We start from the raw sequence: 25,464 nt of genomic DNA, 5'->3' as shown, positions 1-25,464 counted from the left end.
GCTGTATTTGAGAGCTAATATGTGCCAGACACTCTTCTAAGTGCAAGGGATATAGTTGGAAACAAGACATAGGAAACTGCTACTCTCAGTAGCTTACGTGTTTGTGGGTGGGAACAAAGAGAAATAATTAAAGTCATGTTATATGGTGGTAGTGGTAGTTAGTGTAAAATAAAACAAATGGTTGACTTGACAGGATGGGTTTCTGTCCTGAGAAAGTCAGAGGCACTGGGTTGGATCTAAGAATATCACCCCGAAGATAATATTTACAATACCAAGAACATCCTTGAGCTGTGATCAGATATAAGGCTTAATATAAACGCTTCTTCTGTCATATCACTGTTTGTTCTCCATTCTGCTGTCTCCTCCATGTCTGTTACATTAGAATTATTAGTTTATCTGTTGTTGGCTTCTTTCCTCCTAAAACCCTAACAGAGTAGTTGGGGGTTGGACTATTCTCAGATCAACTGCTTCATCTTACTTAGGGAGATAGTTGGTAATCAAAATATTATTTTTGCTAAATCCTACTAATAAAGCTAGCTATCATTCATAGTATATTTAAAACCAAAGCATGCTTAGTGTTCATTCATTTATTTAACAGATAATTTGAGGGAATAGAATATGCCAGGCACTGTGCTGAACACTGGGAACCTAGTGAAGATAAAATAGTTACTTTGATCTCTCTTCCAAGGAGAAATAGTTGTAACAGTATACGAGAAAATTCCTAATACATAGGTTGACACCTGCATCTTTTTTTTTCTTCATTCAAGGTGAGATAAACACAAAATTTTAAGAAATATCCTGAACAATGGTGTACATTCTTAGACTATTCACTCATTACATTTTGTTGCATTTATTTGCTTGTATCTGTCTTCCCCATTACACTATGGCTTCCTTGAGTGTAGAGGTCTTGTTGTACTGGTCTTCATATTCCAGTGTCTACTACATTGATTGCCACATAGTAAACCTTGAGAACATGTGTTGAACTGAAATAGAAAAACTATTTGACCCAATCAAAAATACTTAATTTATAAAAGGTCTTATTTATATAAACTCATTACACTTCTCTCAAAACCTTATCATTAATCAAAATGTAGACCATTCTATTTCATCAGACTGTTTCTTTTTTTTACTTTCCCTAGCTTGTTCTCATTTCTTGGTCTTCTCTAGTTCCACTGCTTTCTTCTAAAATGAGTTCCCATCTCTTTTCTCAACACCTTGCATGCTTCTACCCATTTCATTTAATGGGCCAGTTTAATACAGTGTGTCCATAAAGACATGGTGCACTTTTGACCGGTCACAGGAAAGCAACAAAAGATGATAGAAATGTGAAATCTGCACCAAATAAAAGGAAAACTCTCCCAGTTTCATACCTATTCAGTGCAGTTCAATGTGGGATCACGCACAGATTTTTTAGGGCTCCTTAGGTAGCTATCCCGTATAGCCTCTACAGACTCGTCACTGACTGATGGCCTACCAGAATGGGGTTTCTCCACCAAACTGCCGGTTTCCTTCAACTGCTTATCCCACCGAGTAATGTTATTCCTATGTGGCGGCGCTTCGTTACAAACGCGCCGATATTCACATTGCACTTTGGTCACAGATTCGAATTTAGCGAGCCACAGAACACACTGAACTTGCCTGTGTACTGTCCACATCTCAATTGGCATGGCCGTGGGCTGCTTCACTGTATACATGGTGTTACATCATCATCCGCTCATGCGCACATGCTGCCACATCATCCTACAGAAACTGGGAGGGTTTTCCTTTTATTTGGTGCAGATTTCACATTTCTATTGTCTTTTGTTGCTTTCCTGTGACCAGTCAAAAGTGCACCATGACTTTACGGACACACTGTAGTATGACCCATACAAGGGTGTAAAAGATTTAATATCCATTGTGTATTTCCTATGAAACATTGTGCTAATAAGCTATTGCAAGAATTGGCATAATACATCCCCTTGCAATAATATAGATAATGATACAGAATACTTTTTTATTTTGCATTGACTATTACCATGTGTTATGTAATGAGTTAATTCTTCCACTTTTTTCTGTTGGAACAGTTGCACAGCCTTTATTTATACAGCACATTATATCATTCGGTTCCCACTTGGATCAAACACATCTTTGAATATTATTTTCTCTTTAGCCTAAGGTAACGTACATGTTCATGTTATTCTGCCACATTGTCATTTTCGGAATGTCAAATAAAAGTGTCAATTCTTTTTTTTTCTGTATTTTTCTGAAGCTGGAAACAGGGAGGCAGTCAGACAGACTCCCGCATGCACCCGACCAGGATCCACCCGGCACGCCCACCACGGGGCGATGCTCTGCCCATCCAGGGCGTCGCTCTGTCGCGACCAGAGCCACTCTAGCGCCTGGGGCAGAGGCCAAGGAACCATCCCCAGCGCCCGGGCCATCTTTTGCTCCAGTGGAGCCTTGGCTACGGGAGGGGAAGAGAGAGACAGAGAGGAAGGAGAGGGGGAGGAGTAGAGAAGCAGATGGGCGCTTCTCCTGTGTGCCCTGGCCGGGAATCGAACCCGGGAATTCCGCACGCCAGGCCGACGCTCTACCACTGAGCCAACCGGCCAGGGCCAAAAGTGTCAATTCTTAAAATAAAAGTTTTTCCCATGCAGAAATCTTTCGGTTGTAAATTGTTAGTATAAAAGATATATTTCATCTTTATAACTGATTTGAAAACACAACAGAAATACAGGAGTGGTTGAGTTATGATTGTCATTATGATTTTAGGGTATGCCAGCCTAAGAGCAGCCAGACATACTTCCAATACATTAAAAATTAAGCACTGTCATTTTAGGGAATTTCTTGGTACCTATGCCTTCATAATGCAGGTGGAGTACTGAATTGTCTGCCATCACTCATTTATAAGGTATACATACATGTAGATGATCCAGAATATTCATATACATTTTAAAATATTATCAAAATAAAAATGTGGAATTTAAAAATTTCTCAACACATGGATTGGAGTGTGAGAAACACTGACTAGACCTTGTTTCCTCGTCAGTTACCTGAAACCCTTCAACCTCCACTTGAAGATGCCTCCACTGAGGAGGAGCATTTGCATCATTGCAGTTTTGTTTTGTTTTCTAAATACAGGCAATCTCTAACTTACAAACAGATATATTCCAAAGTTTCCTTTATAAGAGTATTGTTTGGCACTCAATGCAGGTTCCTTTGTAAATGTAACATCCACCGGGTACAAGAACAAACGTCAGAGACTTTCAGGAGTATAGATGTAACTTTATTGGCCAGTTTTACCTGCGCAGGGGCAAATTCCCGAAGTGTCCAGAGACACTGTGCTCACAAGGAGCTGCAGATGGGAATTGCACCTAGCACTCACAGCTAAATCTTTTTATAAGCTAAGCAAGCAAGCCTAATACAGAAGCAGATGTGGCGGTAACCTATTTGCTAAGGGGGCTGCACATAGCATAGCAACAGGGGCTGGGGTCTAGCTCATTGGCGAATTTCAAACGTAAACGTCTGATAAGGGTCTTTTAACCAATAGAATGCAAACGTTTGTCTCTTTTTCTTTTTTTTTCTTCTCAGCCTCCCAGAGTCCCTATCTGTCTCTGCTTCTTGAACGACCTTGAACATGTTATTCCTAACAGAACAGGAGCAGGACCTGCTTGTTAGTGCCCTGCTTATTTTCTGATCTTCTCTTGGTCCTTACATAAACTGATGCTTATTTATAACATTTTGACTGTTATGCCAATCAGTAGCATCTTATATAACCTTAAATTGAATAGACTTAAAGGCCTTCACCACAATTTGCAATAATTCTCCTATAAAAACACATCTCTCCCATAGCATATCTTTTTTTCTTTTTTTTTTAATCCAAGCAACAAAATGTCCTTTCCTTGGAACAAAATGCAACAAAATGTCCTTTCCTTGGAAACTTCTCGGCAATAGAAACAGACCTTTCTAACTCCAAGCTGTTGGAGGTTGCCCTTCCGGCCCATTGCTCTAAGGACTCTCAGAGTAAGGAAAGAGGTGGGGTAGAGGTTTTGAAGAGGAGAGGGAGGCAAGTTCGGCCAATGTGAATATGTGGAAGTGAGTAGGAGTGATTTTGGATGAACAGTTAGTCTCTAAGATGGGGCGTGTATTGTGTCCTCAAAAAAGATATTTTGAATCTTGACCCCTGGTATCTATGAATGTGACCTTATTTGGAAATAGGATATTTTCAGGTATAGTAAGAAATATGTAAGTTAAAATGAGGTCATACTGAAGTAGGTGTCCTTATAAGAAGAGAAAACACAGAGAATGCCAGGTGAAGATATGGACCCACATGAAGAACACTATTTGACTATGGAGGCAGTGACTGAAGTGCTTCAGCTACAAGCCAAGGAATGCCATGGGATGCCAGCAAACCACCAGAAGCTAGACAGAGACAAGGAAGGATTATCCCCTACCGATTTCAAAGGGAGCATGGCCCTCCCTACATCTTGATTTTGGCCTCCAGAACTATAAGACAATAGTTTCTGTTGTTTTGAGCCTTGCCACTTTAGGTACTCTTTTTTTAAATGGAAGCCACGGGAAACTTATACACAGTTCTTAACAGGAATGAAGTAGAATTGCAGTGATGACTCTGGGACTAAGTAATCAGTGAATAAGAGGACAGGGAAGAACAGTGTTGAGACAGGGCTTTCCTTTATATTCTATTATCTTTTTTCTTATTTTCTCTCTCTGATTTACCTTTTAATTTTCTTTTTTTTTTTTTTTTTTTTTTTACAGGGACAGAGAGAGTCAGAGAGAGGGATAGATAGGGACAGACAGACAGGAATGGAGAGAGATGAGAAGCATCAATCATCAGTTTTTTGTTGCGACACCTTAGTTGTTCATTGATTGCTTTCTCATATGTGCCTTGACCGTGGGCTTTCAGCAGACCGAGTGACCCCTTGCTCGAGCCAGTGACCTTGGGTCCAAGCTGGTGAGCTTTTTGCTCAAGTGAGATGAGCTCGCGCTCAAGCTGGCGACCTCTGGGTCTCGAACCTGGGTCTTCTGCATCCCAGTCTGACACTCTATCCACTGCGCCACTGCCTGGTCAGGCTCCTTTTCTTCTTGATTATTATTTTTGTATAGCACTCTATGGTTTATTAGTCATATCACATACCGCTAATAATTAGAGCCAGGCTTTCTGATTTCAAATGCAGTATTATTTCTGTCACAGATGTTTCTGTTATCTCAATACTCATGAAAGCATTACAGATTCAAGATGTAGATGCAAGAGATCTACAGTTGGGGCAGTTGAGACTTGACTATAGTATGGATTTTTAACCGTATAGGCGAGAGGAAGAAATTCCTATTAGTGACATCTGAGAGGAAAATAAAATTTCTGTTGCTATGTACTTGATGTTTAATAGTCAGGCATTTTTAAATTGGGGACTGTTTTAATTGAGGAAAACACTGCTTCCCTATTACTTAGATCCATTGTTCCTAGTTATATTCTGAATAATGCACCCTGTTCCAGGTGACTACTTTTTTATAAACTTGAACACTGCTGTCACATTCCCTCAAAGTCTTCTCTTTTTTTCATGTGAAGTTATTTCTAGTTCCTCATTCTTCAAATGATAAAATCTCCAGGCCTCTCACCCATACTGTTGCCCTTCAGTGCAATCTTGAAATACCATACCGAGAATTGAACTCAGTATTCCACCTGTGTTCTAACCACCACAGCATATAATGGCAGTAGTACTCAAAGAGATTAAGATACCCTTTTCTTAATGTAATTTAAGATTACATAAGCTTTTTAAGCAATTACCTCATATCAGTTCATAACGGTCCGCTAAGACACTAGATGTTTTTGTATTGTTGCCAAACTCAGTTTTCCTCTTGAAGGGACTGAGGCTACTACTTTTTCATCTCTGTCAGGAACCATATTTTCATCTCGGTTTCTGTTTGTGTTTTTATTTCACTCCACTGTCGGTCTCTCTGACCCGAACCAATGACCTCCTTCCTTCTAAAATTGCAGTGACTGTTTTAGTCATCATCCTGTGCATCAGTGAACACAGCTAGGAGCTGACACTTGTTCCTTCATGAAGATTTCTTTCCCTTTGGCTCCCAGGAAACCACACTCCTCTGGCTTTCCTTTCTCTTTCCCAGTCTTTGTGGTTCCTTCTTCATCTTTCTCTCAATTATCTGTTGCACCTTGGGTTTTATCTTTGATTTACCCCCAATTTTGGTGTGTCTTCTTTCTTTTTATTTACTTATTTAATTTTACTTTGTTTTATTTCCATGCAATGTATGGTCTTCAGAAAGTCAATTACGTTTAAAATGTCCAGTAAATGAGCTCATCAAGACAAGAGTGTAAAACCAATCCCTGTGGAAATTCAGCCTTTAGCAGGCATCCCCAAACTACGGCCCGCGCGTGGGCCGCATGCAGCCCCCGAGGCCATTTATCCGGCCCCCCACCACACTTCCGGAAGGGGCACCTCTTTCATTGGTGGTCAGTGAGAGGAGCACTGTATATGGCGGCCCTCCAACGGTCTGAGGGACAGTGAACTGACCCCCTATGTAAAAAGTTTGGGGACCCCTGCCTGAGAGGTAACCTAGAGGAGGAGGTGCAGCAAGAAGACAGAAGGACAGCCAGACATGTAGGATTGTTTCAAGAAAGAGGGTTTAATCAGTGGTGTTGACTGTTCTGAGAGGTCAAAGAAGGTGAGAATAGAGAAGTTACCGCTACATTTTGCAACAGAGAGGCTGTTGGTGATCTTAGCAAGCATGGTTTCATGGAGTGTTGAGCACAAAAGCCAGGTTATAGTAAATTGAAGAGTTAAAAAGAAATAGAGAAGCAAAGAGAGTGTACAGATTATGATTTTAACAAATGGAGCAGGACCTGGAGCATGTTACAAGGTCACTTGGGGCTTTCAGAATCAAGGGACATAATATATGAAAAGTGATTTGGAAATCAAAACGTGCTACATATGGGTAAGAAGAAATCCAGAAAGAAGATGGCTGAGGATGTAACTGTGAGCAACACCCTCATCTAGAGAGTGGAATGAGATGAGTTCAGTTCAAGAGACAGATGAGCATTTCAACTCTGCATGCTGTCCTTCTGTGCTAGGATACCGTGATGTCAAACACTTTACATCTGTTGTATTTCACAAAATATGGTTTTGTGAATCACATGCATCCAGGCAGGCTTGTCTTAAATACATATTCAAGGCCCCACCTCAGGTGTGCCAAATCAGAATTTCAGGGGATGATGCCAAGAATACGAAATTTTAACAAGTGACTGACCCTGCTACGTCAGATGGCTCATTTACTCTCCAGTTTGGGAACCACTGGCTTATTGAATGAAACTGAAATGCTAACAAATAACATTAAGTTAAAGAGTTAGTTGAAAGGCATTTTATTTTCACCTCTTTTTATAAGTTTATGTCATTAAATAGGAGAAACTGGGCTGTTATGTGGGAAAACAACAGTATCCAATCATAAACATGAGAAAAAGAATCTTAAATTCATGCTGCATTGTTTTAAAAATGTTTTGTTTATGAAGGATCTAACCATAATTTAGAAAAGCATGCATCCCTTGTGGAAAGTTTGGATTATTTTCACTTCATTTCTATTATGGGTAGTTAATACCTTTCTAGTAGAGGCAGTATACATACAGGAATAAGATTGAGGATTTTGGAACCTGCTGCCTGGGTTTAAATCCCAGCTCTTATCACTTACTAGCTCTGTAATTTGGGGTAAATTATATAATTTATATAAATTATATAAGTCATCTATACTTCAGATTTTTCATTTTAATGTAAGTATCATAATAGTGGATAATTTCATTGCCATGAGTGTTAAGTGAACTAATACTGTAAAATGCTTAAAATGGTGCCTGGCACATAGTAAGTACTTAATAAGTGTGAAGCCTGACCAGGCGGTGGTGCAATGAATAGAGCATCAGACTGGGACGTGGAGGACCCAGGTTCGAAATCCCAAGGTTGCTGGCTTGAGTGCGGGGTCATCTGGTTTGAGCACAGCTCACCAGCTTGAGCCCAAGGTTTCTGGCTTAAGCAAGGAGTCACTAGGTCTGCTGTAGCCCCCTGGTCAAGGCACATGTGAGAAAGCAATCAATGAACAACTAAGGAGCTGCAATGAAGAATTGGTGCTTCTCATCTCTCTCCCTTCCTATCTGTCTGTCCCTATCTGTCCCTCTCTCTGTTTCTGTCACAAAACAAATAAATAAATGTGGAGTATTATTATTGTTAATAGTTATCTTTATCAATCTAACTTCTGTTGAACTGTTTTCCAAGGATAAATTTTCAGGATTGCATTCCTAAAGGATGAAGACTTCTTTATGTCCCTTTGCTATCTATAGCCATTGCTTTTTAAAGGGTAATAAGAGTTTTTGCAGTATAATTTGTAAATGCAACCTACATATATAGCAATGTACTGTATGTGTGAATATCACATATACATTACACTGTATACACTCCTATAAAAATATAGGTAGATATTTGGTATGTCTCTGTATATGTATGTATATCAGCATGGTTTAGGTTGTAAGCTTGTACAAGACTGTGATCTTGTTAAGCCTGTAATTAACTGTGTTATGTTTAATGCTGTAGTGCCTTGGACAGTACTGTCTCCAGGTAGATGTTGATAAATGATGGTAAGTGCCTTCTGAAAGATCATGTCACAGAAATATTCTAAGTCTGTATGTCTTTTTCCTTTTGATAGATTGAAGCCATGGCCATTCTTTTTGCTGTCGTTGCCAGGGGAACCACTATCCTTGCCAAACATGCTTGGTGTGGAGGAAACTTTCTGGAGGTGACAGAGCAGATTCTGGCTAAGATACCTTCTGAAAATAACAAACTAACGTACTCACATGGCAAGTGAGTTCTGTGCATGGGTAGAGGGTGAAGGAAGTGAATTCTATTATTCTAATCAGGACAGTGTAAAACTAGAAAAGAAACTTTTTGGTGGATAACTTGAATAAGCTGACAGAACAGTAACCTTTACCAGCTTAGAACATGTCTAGTGCTATTAATTATAAATTTAACTTGTAATTATTTTATTCTATCATCTGAATTATATTTATATTTTAAATAAAAATTTAGCAATGTGGGATGTAACAATGACTTTGCTATCGAGCACAAGAATATGTGAAACTTGATAGAGATAAGATATATATTTCTTGCTTCATTGTTTTAGTTAATACTTATTGAGTACTTGACTACTGCCTACTACTTTGGGTGGTGCGCGGATACAACAATATACTCTGCGGCATATGCCCTCATAGAGGTTATAGTTTAATGAAGGGGACAGGCAAACCCATAGATAATTGTAGTAGAGGGCAGGAGGTCATGCTTAGGGGGATGGCATTCCAGGTAGAAGAAACAACTGGTAGAGAAGTATGGAGGCGTGAGATCAAAGGGCATGTTTAGGGAACTGCAGGCAGTTTTCTGTGACTGGTGCGCAACATGGTGAACATAAAGCTAGAAAGATGGCTAGAGGAGAAGTCATATAGGCCATGTTAGGAGGTTGGACTTTTCCCTCTGGGCAGTGGGAAGGCATTGAAGGTTTTTAGCCGGGGTTGACATGATTAGTTTTTGCTTTAGAAAGATTGCTCTGGTGGCTCGTTTAAGAATGGAATGGATAGGCAATCTTAGTAATCAGATAAAAAGTACCTAAACCTTCCTCATCAATACTTTTAAAAAAAAACAAAAACCCTTTTGTTACTTTACTCATGCTAATTTTCTTAGTTCTTGTCTCAGAAGGAGGTCCTTATTGCTTTCTAGGGATAAGTCCTTCTATAACTCAGGATCTCATGTAAGCTACTATAAGAGAGAGACCCCCCCCCAATACAGTGTTAACATAAGTTAGATAGCCCAGAGTTCAGTATTTCGGGGCTGGTGGAGTGGCTCAGCCATTTTTAATTAGTACTTTTCAGCTCTGGGCAAGGCAGCTTTTTAAGTTCTTGTTACCTCCCTGTGGTTACTCAGTATATTTAAAGCCAAAGCCCATAAGCGGCCTGATATTTTATTGTTCAGAAGCTTCTGCTTACATTTTATTTGCTGTGTAGTTATGTAGCTAATCTATCTGGAAGGGAAGCTAGGATTTGTCATTTCTAGCTGTGCAACCATATGCTCAGCTAAAATTCTGTTACTCTGGAGGAAGTTTTAGGATATCAGGAGACAACTTGCAGCCTTCCAGTCTGCTCTTCTGGGCCACCCAAATATCTAGGTATACTCTTCTTCCCAAATACAGAACACACCTCCTCTCTGTAGGAGGTGGCCCCAAAGACTCATCTAGCTACTGTGTCCAACTCCAAGTACAGAATGCCTGGGCAACACATAAGGCCCAGGGATGACTCCTGTGGCGCATTGATCATAAATTTAAACACATGGCATGTGTTCCTCCTGCTCCCCCGGGCCCACCCAGTAGACAGTTGTGAAGTAAGAACAGCGTCACCACAGGGGAAGTTACAAATTCCTCCTTCAGAAACTGGAAGAACAAGAAATATGTAGAAGTCACCGCTTCCTAGCAATATTAAAATAACTACACAGCAATTTCAAAGACTCCCTGTTGTGACCTAGGGATGACTAGTGGTTCAGCTTTATTAGAAAATTTTCCTTGTCTTTTCTCCCTGACTCCTGGCTTTGTTCTGCAGGAGGCTCTTCCGGGTCCATTATCCTCTCTTGTCTTATTCAGAATGGGTGTTCAGAGTGTCGTCTTCAGGGACTGCACAGGTTTTGTAGCCTTCTGCTTGCTGATGTGCTTTACAGACCTACAGGTTGCCTTAGGAATTAAATAAAGCCAGCTTTTTGTGGTTTGGCCTTTTAGTTCTTCGGAAATTTATTAGGCTTGCTACCTGTGTGTTTCTGGCCGGTTCCCAGGAGAATGCTCGGGAAAGCACGTGCAGTTGTGTGTTTTTTTATAGGCAAGAGCAGGAAGTAGGGTATATGCCTTCCACTCACATTTTATCAGCCAGAACTTAGTCCCATAGCCTTCTCTAGCTACAAGGTAAACTAGACTATGTAATTCAATGCAGACGTGGTTAGGATACAAGAAGGCGACGTTACTCATCTGCAGTGCCTTGCCACCTGCATTCTGATCCAGTCCTGCCCACTATTCTCTGGAGAGAGGCTCTATCACTGAGTTGTTCTTTTCCTTTTAACCTTCTGCCTTGGTCTCTTTCCTATAATCATATTCCATCGTCCTAATCAAAAGTATATTTCATTACTGTACACTAAAAGAAGCAAGTCCATTGTACTGTAAGACAATCACTCCTGCCCCCTGAAATCGGATCTTCCGCTTGCTGTTCCTCTTCAGCAGCACCAGCAGCCGTCCAGGTGGCTGAGCCTCACACTTCAGCATCGTATTTGACTTCTTTACTAAATAAAGCCTTGCCATTCTCCCATAAAGAGTATTCCAGTCCCTTCCCTCTCCTCTGTCCCCACTTGTCGTAGTGTTACTTCAGGCCTTCATTGTTTCTCATTTCTCATAGCCTCCTCCTGACTTGTTTTTCTCTGTCTCCTTAATCTGTATTTCACATTTCTGATGTCACTTTCTTTCTTAAAATCCATTAAGTTTAGGTCCTGGCCGGTTTGCTCAGCGGTAGAGCTTCGACCTGGCGTGCGGGAGACCCGGGTTCAATTCCCGGCCAGGGCACATAGGAGAAGCGCCCATTTGCTTCTCCACCCCCCCCCTTCCTCTCTGTCTCTCTCTTCCCCTCCCGCAGCCAAGGCTCCATTGGAGCAAAGATGGCCCAGGCGCTGGGGATGGCTCCTTGGCCTCTGCCCCAGGCGCTAGAGTGGCTCTAGTCGCGGCAAAGCGACACCCCGGAGGGGCAGAGCATCGCCCCCTGGTGGGCAGAGCGTTGCCCCTGGTGGGCGTGCTGGGTGGATCCCTGTCGGGCGCATGCAGGAGTCTGTCTGTCTCTCCCCGTTTCCAGCTTCAGAAAAATACAAAAAAAAAAAAAAATCCATTAAGTTTAGAATAAAGCCCAAACTTGGTCTTGACAATTTTGTGCATTGCTGACCTTTCTATTCTCGTTTCTATAGGATTCCTTGTCATTCCTTCATCTAGCCAGATTACTTCAAGCTTTAGTATAAAGCTTTTGGATCTTGACATGCGCTTCCCCTCTTAGGCCCCCTGGTAAATGTTTGCTCACTTTTCAGGTCTCAGATGAAATACTTTCTTAGTTATCACTTTATTCTAAAAGGGCACGTCCCTTCCTTGAGCAGGTACTCCTTGACCTTGTACTAAAGTTTCTTAACAGGACTTGGGGAGATCTTTAAGATATGTCCCTTCTCTGGCCTCATCTCTTACTACTTTAGCCCTCGGTTTTATTCTCAGTCATACTCAGCTATTTGCATTTCAGTGCCTGGTTCTTTTTCTCTTCCTAGAGAGAAAACTTTGCAATAGCTAGTACCTTTCACTGGAATACAGGGGTTGGCAAAAGTGGGTTTACAGTGATTCGTATGAAAAATACTACAATAATAAATAACAACACAAGACTAGACTCTGTATTTCGTGTACTCACAACTGCAAACCTTCTTTTGTCTTACTCTATGTGTTTGTCCTATGTTTAAAAAATTTAACTATGGCCCTGGCCGGTTGGCTCAGCGGTAGAGCGTCAGCCTGGCGTGCGGGGGACCTGGGTACGATTCCCGGCCAGGGCACACAGGAGAAGTGCCCATCTGCTTCTCCACCCCTCTCCCTCTCCTTCCTCTCTGTCTCTCCCTTCCCCTCCCGCAGCCAAGGCTCCATTGGAGCAAAGATGGTCCGGGTGCTGGAGATGGCTCCTTGGCCTCTGCCCCAGGCGCTAGAGTGGCTCTGGTCACGGCGGAGCGATGCCCCGGAGGGGCAGAGCATCGCCCCCTGGTGGGCAGAGCATCGCCCCTGGTGGGCGTGCCAGGTGGATCCCGGTCAGGCGCATGCGGGAGTCTGTCTGACTCTCTCTCCCTGTTTCCAGCTTCAGAAAAATACAAAAAAAAAATTTTTAACTATATCTTCTTGAGCTAAGATGTTTCCTTTCCTGGAAAGCCCTGATCTCAAGAAAAGCCAGGTACCCCCTTTTTATGTGTCTTCATAGATTGGAATTTTTTCATACTGTAGCACTTATCACACTGTATTATTATAATTGTAGTCTTTATTTTTGGTCTGTCCTCTGACTGTAGATTCCTTGATGGCAGGGATTATCCCTCATTACCTTTAGCTCTCTCTGCACCAAGTTACTCCCAAGTGTGATTTAGGAGAAATACATTTTGTAGGGAAAAAGATGACTTCCAATCTGGGTATATGTTTAAGTTGTCTATGGTACATCTAATTGTATATGTATAGTAGACAGTAGCATATGCAGGCCTAGAGTTCATGAAATAGGTCAGATCTAAATTTAGGAATCAGCATCATAATTGTTGTAGATGAAAATAAACATCAACAACAAAACGTGAGAGCGGATGCTTCCCTTCAGGAAATGTGTGTGAGGAAAGCAGGGAGCTACGGATGCTGGACAACAACAATGTCAAGAAATCTACTGGAGAGAAAACAGTTTCCAGAGAAAGGAAGTGGTCAACACTCTCCAGTGTTTTGGAGAGAGCCACTGGATTGGCAGTGTAGAAGTCATTTGTGGAATTGATGCGAACAGTTTCAGAGTAGTGGAGGAAGATATTTTTGTTTTGTTTTGTTTTGTTTTGTTTTTATTTTTTTTATTTTATTTTTTTTCTGAAGCTGGAAACGGGGAGAGACAGTCAGACAGACTCCCGCATGCGCCCGACCCGGATCCACCCGGCACGCCCACGGGGGGGGGGGGGCGCTCTGCCCACTAGGGGGCGATGCTCTGCCCCTCCGGGGCGTTGCTCTGCCTCGACCAGAGCCACTCCAGCGCCTGGGGCAGAGGCCAAGGAGCCATCCCCAGCGCCCAGGCCATCTTTGCTCCAATGGAGCCTCGGCTGTGGGAGAGGAAGAGAGAGACAGAGAGGAAGGGGGGGTGGAGAAGCAAATGGGCGCTTCTCCTGTGTGCCCTGGCCGGGAATCGAACCCCGGTCCCCTGCACGCCAGGCCGACGCTCCACCGCTGAGCCAACCGGCCAGGGCCGGAGGAAGATATTTGATCTGCGTTCTCATACCTGTATCTCATACAGTGTGTCATTATAATTCCTATCAAGCCTGTATGTGAACATTAATAATATAATTCAACAGATACTCCTGTCCATCTACTTGCCCAAGGTAGAAATCGGGGAGGCAAAGTTGAGTGATCCCTGTGCCTCCCAATAGCCAGTCACCAGGTTCTGTTCTATTCTTCTTTGTCCCTTCTGCTGCCTATAGTACTTTAGTTGATTTCCCTCATTGTATCTTACCTGGTCTGTTGCAGGAGAGTCTCCTATCTGGTCCTCCTTCACTCAGTTCTCCATGCTCTAGCCAAAGCATCCTCTTTTATTGAAAACCTGATATCACTCTCCCCTTGCTCACTGTTCATAGAATAATGCAGTGAGGTTTTAAAGTCTTGTTGAACCTGGGTTTTGCTTACTTCTCCCACCTCATCTGTACAGTTAATTTAGTTTTTCCTTATATTTTATACTCTAGTTATTTGAACTGATTTTACTTTCCTAAACCCACTATGTTCTCCAGGCCCTAATGCTTGTTGGTTTCTCACTCTGGAAGACTTCACTTGCTCTTCACCTTGCCATATCTTACTTGTTCTTCAGGTCTCAGCTTAGACATCACTTGCTCCAGGATACCCTTCCCATTACCCTTAGCAAAACTCTGTTAGGTGCCTCCTGTATGTCTCCAGAGCACCGTGTATTGACTTCAGCTCTTTATCCTACATACAGTGCTGCTCTTTAATTTCTTTCACTGAAGATTTTGCTTATTTGTATCCTCAGTACCCAGCACAGCAACTGACTCAAAGGCAGATACCAAACAAATGTTATTGTTGAATATTTGGTAGAAAAAAAAGTTTGCTTTGAGATTTTTGGAGAAGACAAGGAAGACCATATGGGTCATTGGGGGTTCATCTTAATTATGTGTCCTTCTTAAGATGTCATATCTTGGCTAGGGCTTAAGAATCCAATTATGCTTCTGCAGCTGTCATTTTAATGAGTTATGTGCACATACAGCTAGGGTAGAGACATTCTTTTAATTTCTTATTCTTATCAGTTTGACTTGAGAAGAGCAGGTGGTATGTAGAGGGGAAGGCAAGAGAGAGAATAGACAGTTTCTGTAAGTAATATGGTCACATTAGCAGTATGAATTTGCTTATACATGGAAAGAAGATACAAGTGAAATAGATATTACTCATAACCACATAATTTTTATATTTTTTATTCTACAGTTATTTGTTTCATTACATCTGCCAAGACAGGATTGTATACCTTTGTATCACTGATGATGTAAGTAATTTGAAGACATTTGCTACTTAACTATGTGTACTATTAATGGAGTCAGTTCCTAATTATATGTATGGCGGGTAAAGGACCATGGATATAAGTGTTCACAGCTGGTAATTTTTTTCTATACTTTGCATTTATCATATAGAGCAGCAAATAACAAGAAAAGTTGATATCTGGATAGATGGAAATCAGCGTGGCTTTGGTAGAGTTTTAGCTTAACCTCTTGCAACTGCCACGTTTGTCCTATTGTGTAGTGAGAATTGGTGTTCATAATTATGACTTTGGTATCAAATCCTCTCAAAACTTATCTGGAATATTAAATTATTTCATTCCCCCAACCAATATTTTTTTTTACAGTGACAGAGAGAGAGTCACAGAGAGGGATAGATAGGGACAGACAGACAGGAATGGAGAAAGATGAGAAGCATCAATCATTAGTTTTTCGTTGCGACACCTTAGTTGCTCATTGATTGCTTTCTCATATGTGCCTTGACCGCGGGCCTTCAGCAGACTGAGTAACTCCTTGCTCAAGCCAGAAACCTTGGGTCCAAGCTGGTGAGCGTTGCTCAAACCCGATGAGCCGACGCTCAAGCTGGCGACCTCTCGAACCTGGGTCCTCTGCATCCCAGTCCAATGCTCTATCCACTGCACCACCTCCCAGTCAGGCACCAACCAATATTTTAATGTATATGAACTTTGGGAAAATCACAGTACACAATGATCAGCTTTGTAAACCTGTAGTTCACATTGGTAGCTTGGTGCTTGAGTATTTGTAGATTCTAGACTCAAAATGTTCAGTAACTGGCCCTGGCCGGTTGATTCAGCGGTAGAGCGTCGGCCTGGCGTGCGGGGCCTGGGTTCGATTCCCGGCCAGGGCACATAGGAGAAGCGCCCATTTGCTTCTCCACCCCCCCCCTCCTTCCTCTCTGTCTCTCTCTTCCCCTCCCGCAGCCAAGGCTCCATTGGAGCAAAGATGGCCTGGGCACTGGGGATGGCTCCTTGGCCTCTGCCCCAGGCGCTAGAGTGGCTCTGGTCGCGGCAGAGCGACGCCCCGGAGGGGCAGAGCATCGCCCCTGGTGGGCGTGCCGGGTGGATCCCGGTCGGGCGCATGCGGGGAGTCTGTCTGACTGTCTCTCCCCGTTTCCAGCTTCAGAAAAATACAAAAAAAATGTTCAGTAACTTAATGTCATTAAGGTCCTTTCTCTCCTCTGCTAGCCTTAGTGTCAGCTTCTTCCTAAACACATTCCCCATTCCCCTATGGTTGAATGTAGCCACACACTTCTTTATTCATGACCAGAGAAGAGGAATATGTGTTCTCAATCCTCTTATTGTAGGAATGAGGAACCTTTTCCCAGAAATACACTCTCCCCTACCCCTGCTTTCAAGTGGACTTCTTTTCATGTTGTATTGGCTAGGACTAAGCTACATACTTATTTCTAAGTCAATCACTGACAGGAGGCATGGAATTGATGTGATTGCCATAGGTATGGTTGTTAGCATTTATTATGTCACAGACTCCTTGACACTCATGGGCCCCTCTCAGAATGTTTTAAAATATGAAATACAGTACATGACTACAAACCAAACCAAGTATGTTGGAAGATACTATTCACAGTATTTTAAAAATTGACATAGGGATGTATATGCTTCTTTAATGAATTCATTAAAGATCTAGTCATGGAGCTAATAACTAATAACTTTGAAGTGGCAGTGAGTATAGACAGTATTTTAAGATGTCTATAACTTATGGTATATGAAAAAAAAAAGACTTCCTGTTTGTGACAGCCACAACTACTGTCTAATAATATTAGTCTTATTTGTTATATACATTCACAATTGAAATATAATTTAAAGATTGGTAAAAATAACAATAATATTTTTCTATGCAAGTACATAGGCCCCTTGAATTTAGATCATTGAACCCAGTTCAAGAACGCTTTGCTAGACTAATCATCTTAGGAGAAGTGGAGATGAGTGTGAACTGTAGTGATCATCACAGTGATTTTTATCCCTGGTTTCAGAGTGTTTTTTAAAATTATTTTTAAAAATCCAGCTATATCTGAAATGATGGATGTGAAATGGCTTGGAGTATCTGAGGAACAAATATTACTAATTTGGGATGGTCAGAGTTGAGTCTTATATTTATTGAACTATAATTGTGTGTGTGTAAGTGTGTATGTGTACCAATACTTTTGACTAGACAAGAGTACATCACTTGATTTTTTTCAAATGGATGACCACTCTTGAAAAACATCGAATCTTATGTCAGAAGTGTAATCTTTGTGTGTAAAAAGCTGCACTGTTCTGGATTTATTAAACAGCTTGTGCTGCGTCATCTAACAGATCCTGTGAAAGATATGGAGGAAGTAAAATCCAACTCCTGATCTCACAAAGCTAGCCTGGGTTCTTTTATCTTCAGTTGGCAGTTAACAAACATGTCTGGATTAGACTCTCAGCTCATTCCTTTGCTTGTTGTCTGACCTTTGGCAAGTTTATTCTTGCCAGAGACTTCTTTCCTTATCTGGAAAATGAGGTCATTGTTAGTTCCTCCTCATGGAATCATTGCTCAGTAAATGTTAGCTGTTCTTATGGTTGTTGTTAATCATCCATGTCATCTTTTGTTTACCGTTGAACTCTGTGTTGGTCTTTCTTCAGGATTTTGAACGGTCCCGAGCCTTTAATTTTCTGAATGAGATAAAGAAGAGGTTCCAGACTACATATGGTTCAAGAGCACAGACAGCGCTCCCATATGCCATGAATAGTGAGTTCTCCAGTGTCCTGGCTGCACAGCTGGTAAGATCTTTCTCAGGATATAGTATTTTAATTCACATCTTATTACCTTAAAGCACCATGAATATAGAGGACATTGACCTGCAATACAGTTTTTTTTTTTTAATTGAGAGGCAGAGTGGCAGAGACAGACTCCCACAAGCTCCCCAACCGGAATCCACCCGGCAAACCCCAAGGCGATGCTTTGCCTGTCTGGGCTGCGGCTCCATTGCTCAGCAACCAAGGTATTTTAGTGCCTGAGGCGAGGCCATGGAGCCATCCTCAGAGCCTACGGCCAACTTTGCTCAGAACCATTCTGAGTAGTGGCTGTGGGAGAGGAGGAGAGAAAGAGAGATGGGAGGGAGAGGTGGAGAAGCAGATGGTCGCTTCTCCTGTGTGCCCTGACCAGCAGTCGAGCACAGGACTTCCACACACCAGGCCGATGCTTTACCACTGAGTCAACTGGCCAAGGCCAGAGTTTTCTGACTGTGTTATTATATGCCAACATAACACAATTTTCCTGAAAAAAAAAATTAAAGGACCCATTTTAGGGTAGAAAGCTAATAGAGTTTGTAATATTCTCTTTAATGATCAGAGTGTCTCAGGATTGGGAAGGATATTAAAAATCATCTGTTTAAACTACCCATCTAATGCATAAATGCATTCAACATGTCAGATTGCCTCAGCCTATTCATTGACCTTCTACCATGAGACAAGTTAATTTTTGAACAGCTCAAGGTAATCAGTTGAAGGTTTATCTGTATGCATACCTGATTGTGAGCTCAGTGAAATTTTACACATGTACACAACTGAAATGTCACCCTTTTCAAGCTAGAAAATATCTATGACTCTAAAAGTTCCCTCCTGTCTCTTTGTAGTCATTCCTCTCCCTCACACTCTGTCTCAGGCAACCATTGCTCTATTTTCTTTCACTATAGTTTGTCTTTTCTAGAATTGCCTGTAAATGGAATCACATATTATATACTCTTTTGTTTCTTCTTGTTTTGCTCAGTGTCAGTAGTATTATATGCATATACCACAATTTGTTTACCCCTTCACCAGTTGCTGGATATTTGACTTGCTGTCACTTTTCAATTATCATGAATAAAGCTCTTAATGAACATCCATCTACAAGTCTTTATGCAGATGTGAGTTTTCATTTCTCTTTGGTAAATGCCTAGGAATGGAATTACTGGTCATATGCTGTTACTTAATTTTATAAGAAATCATCAAACTTTTCCTAAAGTATTTGTACCATTTACATTCCCACCAGCAGTTCCAGTGTTTCTGCATCCTTGCCAACACTCGTGATGGTCTTTTTAGTTTTATTCATTCTAGTGAGTGTCTAGGGATATTTTCTTGTGGGTTTTTTTTAATGATTTTTTTATTATTATTAATTTTAATGCAGTGACATTGATAAATCAGGGTACATATGTTCAAAGAAAACATCTCTAGATTATTTTGACATTTGATTATGTTGCATACCCCTCACCCAAAGTCAAATTGTCTTCCGTCACCTTCTATCTGGTTCTCCCCCTCCCCCATTACCATCACATTCTTGTCCATGTCTCTGAGTCTTATTTTTATGTCCCATCTATGTATGGATTCATACAGTTCTTAGTTTTTTCTGATTTACTTATTTTACTTCGTATAATGTTATCAAGGTCCATCCATGTTATTGTAAGTGATCCAATGTCATCATTTCTTATGGCTGAGTAGTATTCCATAGTATATATGTACCAAAGCTTTTTGATCCACTCGTCCACTGATGGACACTTGGGCTGTTTCCAGATCTTTGCTATTGTGAACAATGCTGCCATAAACATGGGGGTGCATTTCTCCTTTTGGAACAGTGCTATGGTGTTCTTGGGGTATATTCCTAAAAGTGGGATAGCTGGATTCTTGTAGTTTTAATTTGCCTTTCCCTGATGACTAATGATGTTGAGACCTTGAAAAATGCTTACCTTTTATTCATGCAATTCTTTGAGTGCAGAAACATAAGTTCTATATATGATTGTGGTGTGAATAAGAAAAAAAGCATTGTGACTGAATCCTTTTCACTTCTATCAAGTGTTCTTTTTAATACTCTTTTTGAATATTATACTGTACTTTAAATATGTGTTAATCTGGGGATGAAGTTTCTTTAAATAGTTGTAAATCTTTATTATTTAATCAGTTGATTTGCTTTAAACTTCTCACTAGGAAACATTAATATATATGAAACTGTAAAACATCACCAACAAAAAATATACTGGCCCTGGCCAGTTGGCTCAGTGTTAGAGCATCGGCCTGGAGTGTGGATGTGCAGGGTTTGATTCCCGGTCAGGGCACACAGGAGACGCACCCATCTGTTTCTCCACCCTTCCCCCTTTTGCTTCTCTCTCTCTCTCTCTCTCTCTCTCTTTCTCTCTCTTTCTCCCTCCTTCCCTCCCTCCCTCCTCTCCTGCAGCCGTGGCTCGATTGGAGCAAGTTGGCCGCAGGCACTGAGGACGGCTTGCAGGCTTGCATGGCCTCTGCCTCAGGTGCTAAAAAATGGCTCCGGTTGCAAGCAAGGGCCACAAATGGGCAGAGCATTGCCCCCTGGTGGGCTTTCCAGGTGGATCCCTGTTGGGGCTCATGCAGGAGTCTATGTTTGCCTTCCCCTCCTCTCACTAAATACACACACACATACACACACACACCAATGCACAGTCAAAAGTAAATAGAGTCAGCTGGCAGCTAACTTACAATTCAGCTGGTTTGTCATTAGCTCCAGTTTTATGTTTGGCCCTCTGAATACTTTCCTCATCTGTAAATGGAGCTAATAATGATGATATCTTCATCAAGAGTTTTGGGGTGAATTAAATAATATCCCCTACTTGAGGCATTTAGCACAATGAAGTGACTGGAATATTGTATATTAAGTACTCTGTAGTAGTTAGCTATGGATAATAATTTTAAAATATATAATGTCATCAGTGTCTTACATTTCTAGATCCTCTAAAAACCCACTGCAAATAGGATGCATACCCTGATTCTAACAGTATAAGAGCAGATGCCTAGAAGCTGAGCCATCTCCTACCTCATCATACCCTAGAAGTGGGGAACAATTTAGTGTACCCTTTCTGTATCCTGTTCCTCCTTCCTAACTATAGTCTTCTGTTATTCTTTCTTCCTAGTCTAAACCCCCTACTTCTGCTCTAAGAGTCTCAGATGTATATTTGACATATTATACATTTAGCTTTACTTAATTTAAAACAAGGTGGTATTTTTATACCATAAACACACTTCAGGCGAGATTGGGCGCATTCAGGGTGGTATGGCCGGAGACACACTTACATTTCATACAGTAGCATTTTTATGCAGTCTATATTTTTTCCTAGGTCTGGTAACAGTTTTTTAACGTAGTGACTTCTTTTTCTGTATCAATGCAGACATGATTTCATAGTATTCCTCAATGTCATTCCTCTTGGGGTTTTTTTTTCCTATTGTAAATATTGTCTGGGTATCATAAGTTTAATATTGTTTTCTTATAGAAGCATCACTCTGAGAATAAGGGCGTAGACAAAGTGATGGAGACTCAAGCCCAAGTGGATGAACTGAAAGGAATCATGGTCAGAAACATAGGTATGTCTCGTGGCATAGTCCACATTATTGTAGGCAAAAGTAATAATAGATTACTTGACTGGGGTCAAATTATTCTAGTGAGACTGAAACAGAACTTCCTTATTCTTACTGTTGGAAGCTAACTGTCAGCTGAGCTACAGAGATTACTTATAATGCTGTCTACTGTAGGAATGGTTTGTTTTTAGTACTTATAACTGTTCTATATTCTAAATTTGTTGGTCTGCTTAATGAGACTAATTTCTGAGGCCCTCACAACAGTGCAGCAATTGCATATAATTTAGTCAGTTTCGGTTGGCGATACCTAGGTAGCTGATATTATCAGTAGATAACTTAAAGTATGACTGTTTAATCTCCTTAGACACTTTGTAGCTCTTGATTGAAAGAACCAAAAACTGTTATATTCTTCAAATGTATGAACTATGATATATATAAATTTGATCAGCCTGTGTTTTGTCAAGAATCTATTTAGTACATTAAAATAATGTAGAGAAATGCATAAAGTTGATTTTTAAATTGATTATTCAATGGTATTTAGATTTAAGATGATGCTAATTATTTTTTCAAAGCACTGGGTCTCACAGTGTAGTCCCTGGGCCAGCAGAGTCAGCATCTCCCGGCATTCTGTTAGAAATGCACATTTTCAGGCCCTCCCCCAGGCCTACTGAATAAGAAACTCTAGAACTGGGGCCCAGCAATCTGTGGTTCACAAGCCTGAAGGATTCCAATGCACACTCAAGTTTGAAAACCACTCTTTAAAACATATCTTCTAAGGGGAATAGCTTACAGATAACAACTTCTATACAATTGAACAGAAAGGATATCATTGCTCAATAAATATTTAATTAAGACATTGTCAAATTGCATAAATGTATATTTACTTGTTTCTTGGATATACTATTTGAATTCTTTTTATAATATTAGAACAGTTACATGTTGAAAAAAGACTTTTTAAAAAGTTTATTCTTTGTCTCACCATTCTAAAGATTTATTTCCATTTTCTTTCCTTTAAATTTTTATCCACATAGTTGTAATTATAGCTTATATTTAGTTTTCTGGAGGCAGTATAATATAGCGATCACATTTTGAAGTCATACATGCCTATGATTGAGTATTGACTTCACTTCCTACTTTCTGTTAATACTTGATCAGTCCTCTCACCTCTCCGAGTCTTATTTCCTAATTTGCAAAAATGAGATAATAGAACCTAAGGATACCAGAATAAAAGAGGTAATGTATGAAAAGCTTTATACAGTGCCGGGCAAGAGCTGAATGATTGTTAGCTATTGTTAGTCTACTTTATGCTCACACAGTATTCTGTTGAGTTCTATCATGTCCTTATTTTGGACACTTTGATTCTGTAGAGCAGTAGTACTCAGAGTGCTGTTTTACAACCAGATAAGGAGCTTGCTTCCCTGTTGTCCATGCTGTACTTCCTTCACTGAGAACATCTTACTATAAAAATCTCACTTGAACTGAACAGTGTGCTTAGAGATTTGTCAAAGCAGTAGCGAGCACTTCTAGATAGCCCTGATTTGGAGTTTTGTGTTATAATAACAGTTCTGTTATAAGTGGTTTGGAGGCCATTATGATTTTCTTAAAATTAATTTCCAGAATAATTTTAATAATCACAAAGCAGAAACATTTTTGTGGTTCTGAATAGATATGTATGTCTCTTAGCTGTTTGAAGTGATTTTCTTTCATTGATTTTAGATTTATTACATGTCTAGGTGCAGACTTCAGAACTTATTAAAAAATAGGATCTTCTTTTTCCTTTTTTTGGTCACCGAATGTATTTATTTTGCCTTAAAGTGGAAGCAGCCAGCTACTACAATATTATTTATTGCAGATGTATAATGTTTCCAGAAAATAAAACTTTTTAATTAACTCCTTTTAAATGACTTACTTATTTTTAGAATAATAGAAACAGAGAATTAAGTAGGTGGCAAAACATGTCTAATCATCTTCTTTTGATTTTTTAGCAGCTTTATTGAGATACAATTTACAGACCATACAATTCGCCCATTTAAAGTATACATTCTAATGGTCTTTACTATAAGAGTTGTGCAACCATCACCACAATCAATTTTAGAACATTTTTATCACCTGCAAAAGAAATTCTGTACCCACTTATAGTCAGTCACTCCTCTTTTCCCTTCAACCTTCAGACCTAAGCAACAATTAACGTCCTTTCTGTCTGGAGAGATTTGCCTATTCTGGAAATTTCATATAAATAGAATCGTATAATATGTGGCCTTTTATATCTTGGCTTTTTTTCACTTAGCATAATGATTTTGAGTTTTATATTGTAGCATGTATCAGTACTTAATTCCTTGTTATGGCTGAATATTCCATTGTATTGATACATTTTATTTATCAGTGGATGGAAATTTTGGCACCTTCTACTTTCTCATTATGAATAATCCTCCTGCGAACATTGCTATACAAGTTTTTGTGTGATCATATGTTTCCAGTTCTCTTGGGTACATACCTAGGAGTAGAATTGCTGTGTCACATGGGAACACCATGTTTAAGTAAGGCCAAACTTTCCTAAAGTGGCTGCATCATTGTAAATTCCCAGTGGCAATGCATAAGGATTCCAGTTCCTCCACATTCCTGCCAAAATTCAGTATGTCTTTTTTTTATTATAGCCAGTGTTATATGTGTGTAATAGTATCATTTTGTGGCCTTGACTATTTACCTGAAGACTAATGGTGTTGAGCATCTTTTCATGCACTAATGGGCCATTTGTATATCTTTGGAGAAATGTCTATTCAGAATCCATTGTCATTTTTTAAGTAAGTTGTCTTTTTATTGTTTGAGCTTTAAGAATTCTTGTCTACTCTGGGTACTACATCATTATGAGACATATGAGTTACGAATATTTTCTCACATTATATGGGTTGTCTTTTCACTTTTTGATAGTGATCTTTGAAGGACAGAAGTTTTTAATTTTGATGAAGTCTAATTTCTTTTTTTTTCCTTTTGTTACTTGTCCTTTGGATGTCATATTTAACAGACAATTGCCTAAGTCAGGGTCACAAGTATTTACTCCTTTGTTTTCTTCTAAGAATTTTGTAATTTTAGCTATTACACTTGGTTTATGATCTATTTTGAGTTAATATTTGTGTATAAAAAGTAAGGAAGGGATCTCATTTAATTCTCTCAAATGTGTGTATTCAGTTGTCCCAACACCATTTGATTTTTATTTTCCCATTTAATGGTCTTAGCACCCTTATCAAAAAATAATTCTCTATAGATATATGGGTTTATCTGGACTCTCCATTCTGTTCCAGTACTGTATGGCTGTCATTATCCCAGTGCCACACTGTCGTGATTATTGTAACTTTTTAGTAAGTTTTAAAATCAGGAAGTATTAGTCTTCCAATTTTGTTCTTTTTTTTGCTTTGGCTATTCTTAGTATTTATCATTTTCATAAGAATTTTAAGGTGAGCTTGTCAGTTTATGAAACCAAAATAACTGGGGTTTTGTTAAGGATCCGTGTTGAAATTGTAGGTCAAGTTGGGTCGTCTTGCCAGTTTAACATTATTAAACATCTGACCCATGAATATGAGACACATTTTCATTTATTTAGGTCTTCTTTAAGTTTTTTTCAACAATGTTTTGTAGTTTTCACTGTACACAAGTCTTACATGACAAAGACTATGCTTGACCAAAGGTTAACCAGTCTCCTCTGAGTCCTGTTTGACTAGGCTTCATCCTTGAGCTCTGTCCTTGGC

At 40.1% G+C, this 25,464-nt stretch overlaps 1 protein-coding gene across 1 annotated transcript in view; it reads left to right on the top strand.

Moving 5' to 3' along the window:
* Nucleotides 1-25,464, top strand: part of VAMP7 (vesicle associated membrane protein 7) — a 45,682-nt gene that overhangs the window by 857 nt on the left and 19,361 nt on the right. Inside the window, exons 2-5 of the mRNA XM_066249766.1 lie at nucleotides 8,698-8,852; nucleotides 15,295-15,352; nucleotides 18,008-18,145; nucleotides 21,637-21,727. Coding sequence (XP_066105863.1) covers nucleotides 8,707-8,852; nucleotides 15,295-15,352; nucleotides 18,008-18,145; nucleotides 21,637-21,727 — 433 coding nt within the window. The 5' untranslated portion in view covers nucleotides 8,698-8,706. The remainder of the gene's footprint in view (nucleotides 1-8,697; nucleotides 8,853-15,294; nucleotides 15,353-18,007; nucleotides 18,146-21,636; nucleotides 21,728-25,464) is intronic.

This window comes from Saccopteryx bilineata, chromosome X (assembly GCF_036850765.1).
Source record: "Saccopteryx bilineata isolate mSacBil1 chromosome X, mSacBil1_pri_phased_curated, whole genome shotgun sequence".
In the NCBI taxonomy this organism is placed as follows: Eukaryota; Metazoa; Chordata; class Mammalia; order Chiroptera; family Emballonuridae; genus Saccopteryx; species Saccopteryx bilineata.
Note: the sequence above shows the minus strand (reverse complement) of the source record. Positions and strands in the feature narration are given on the sequence as shown.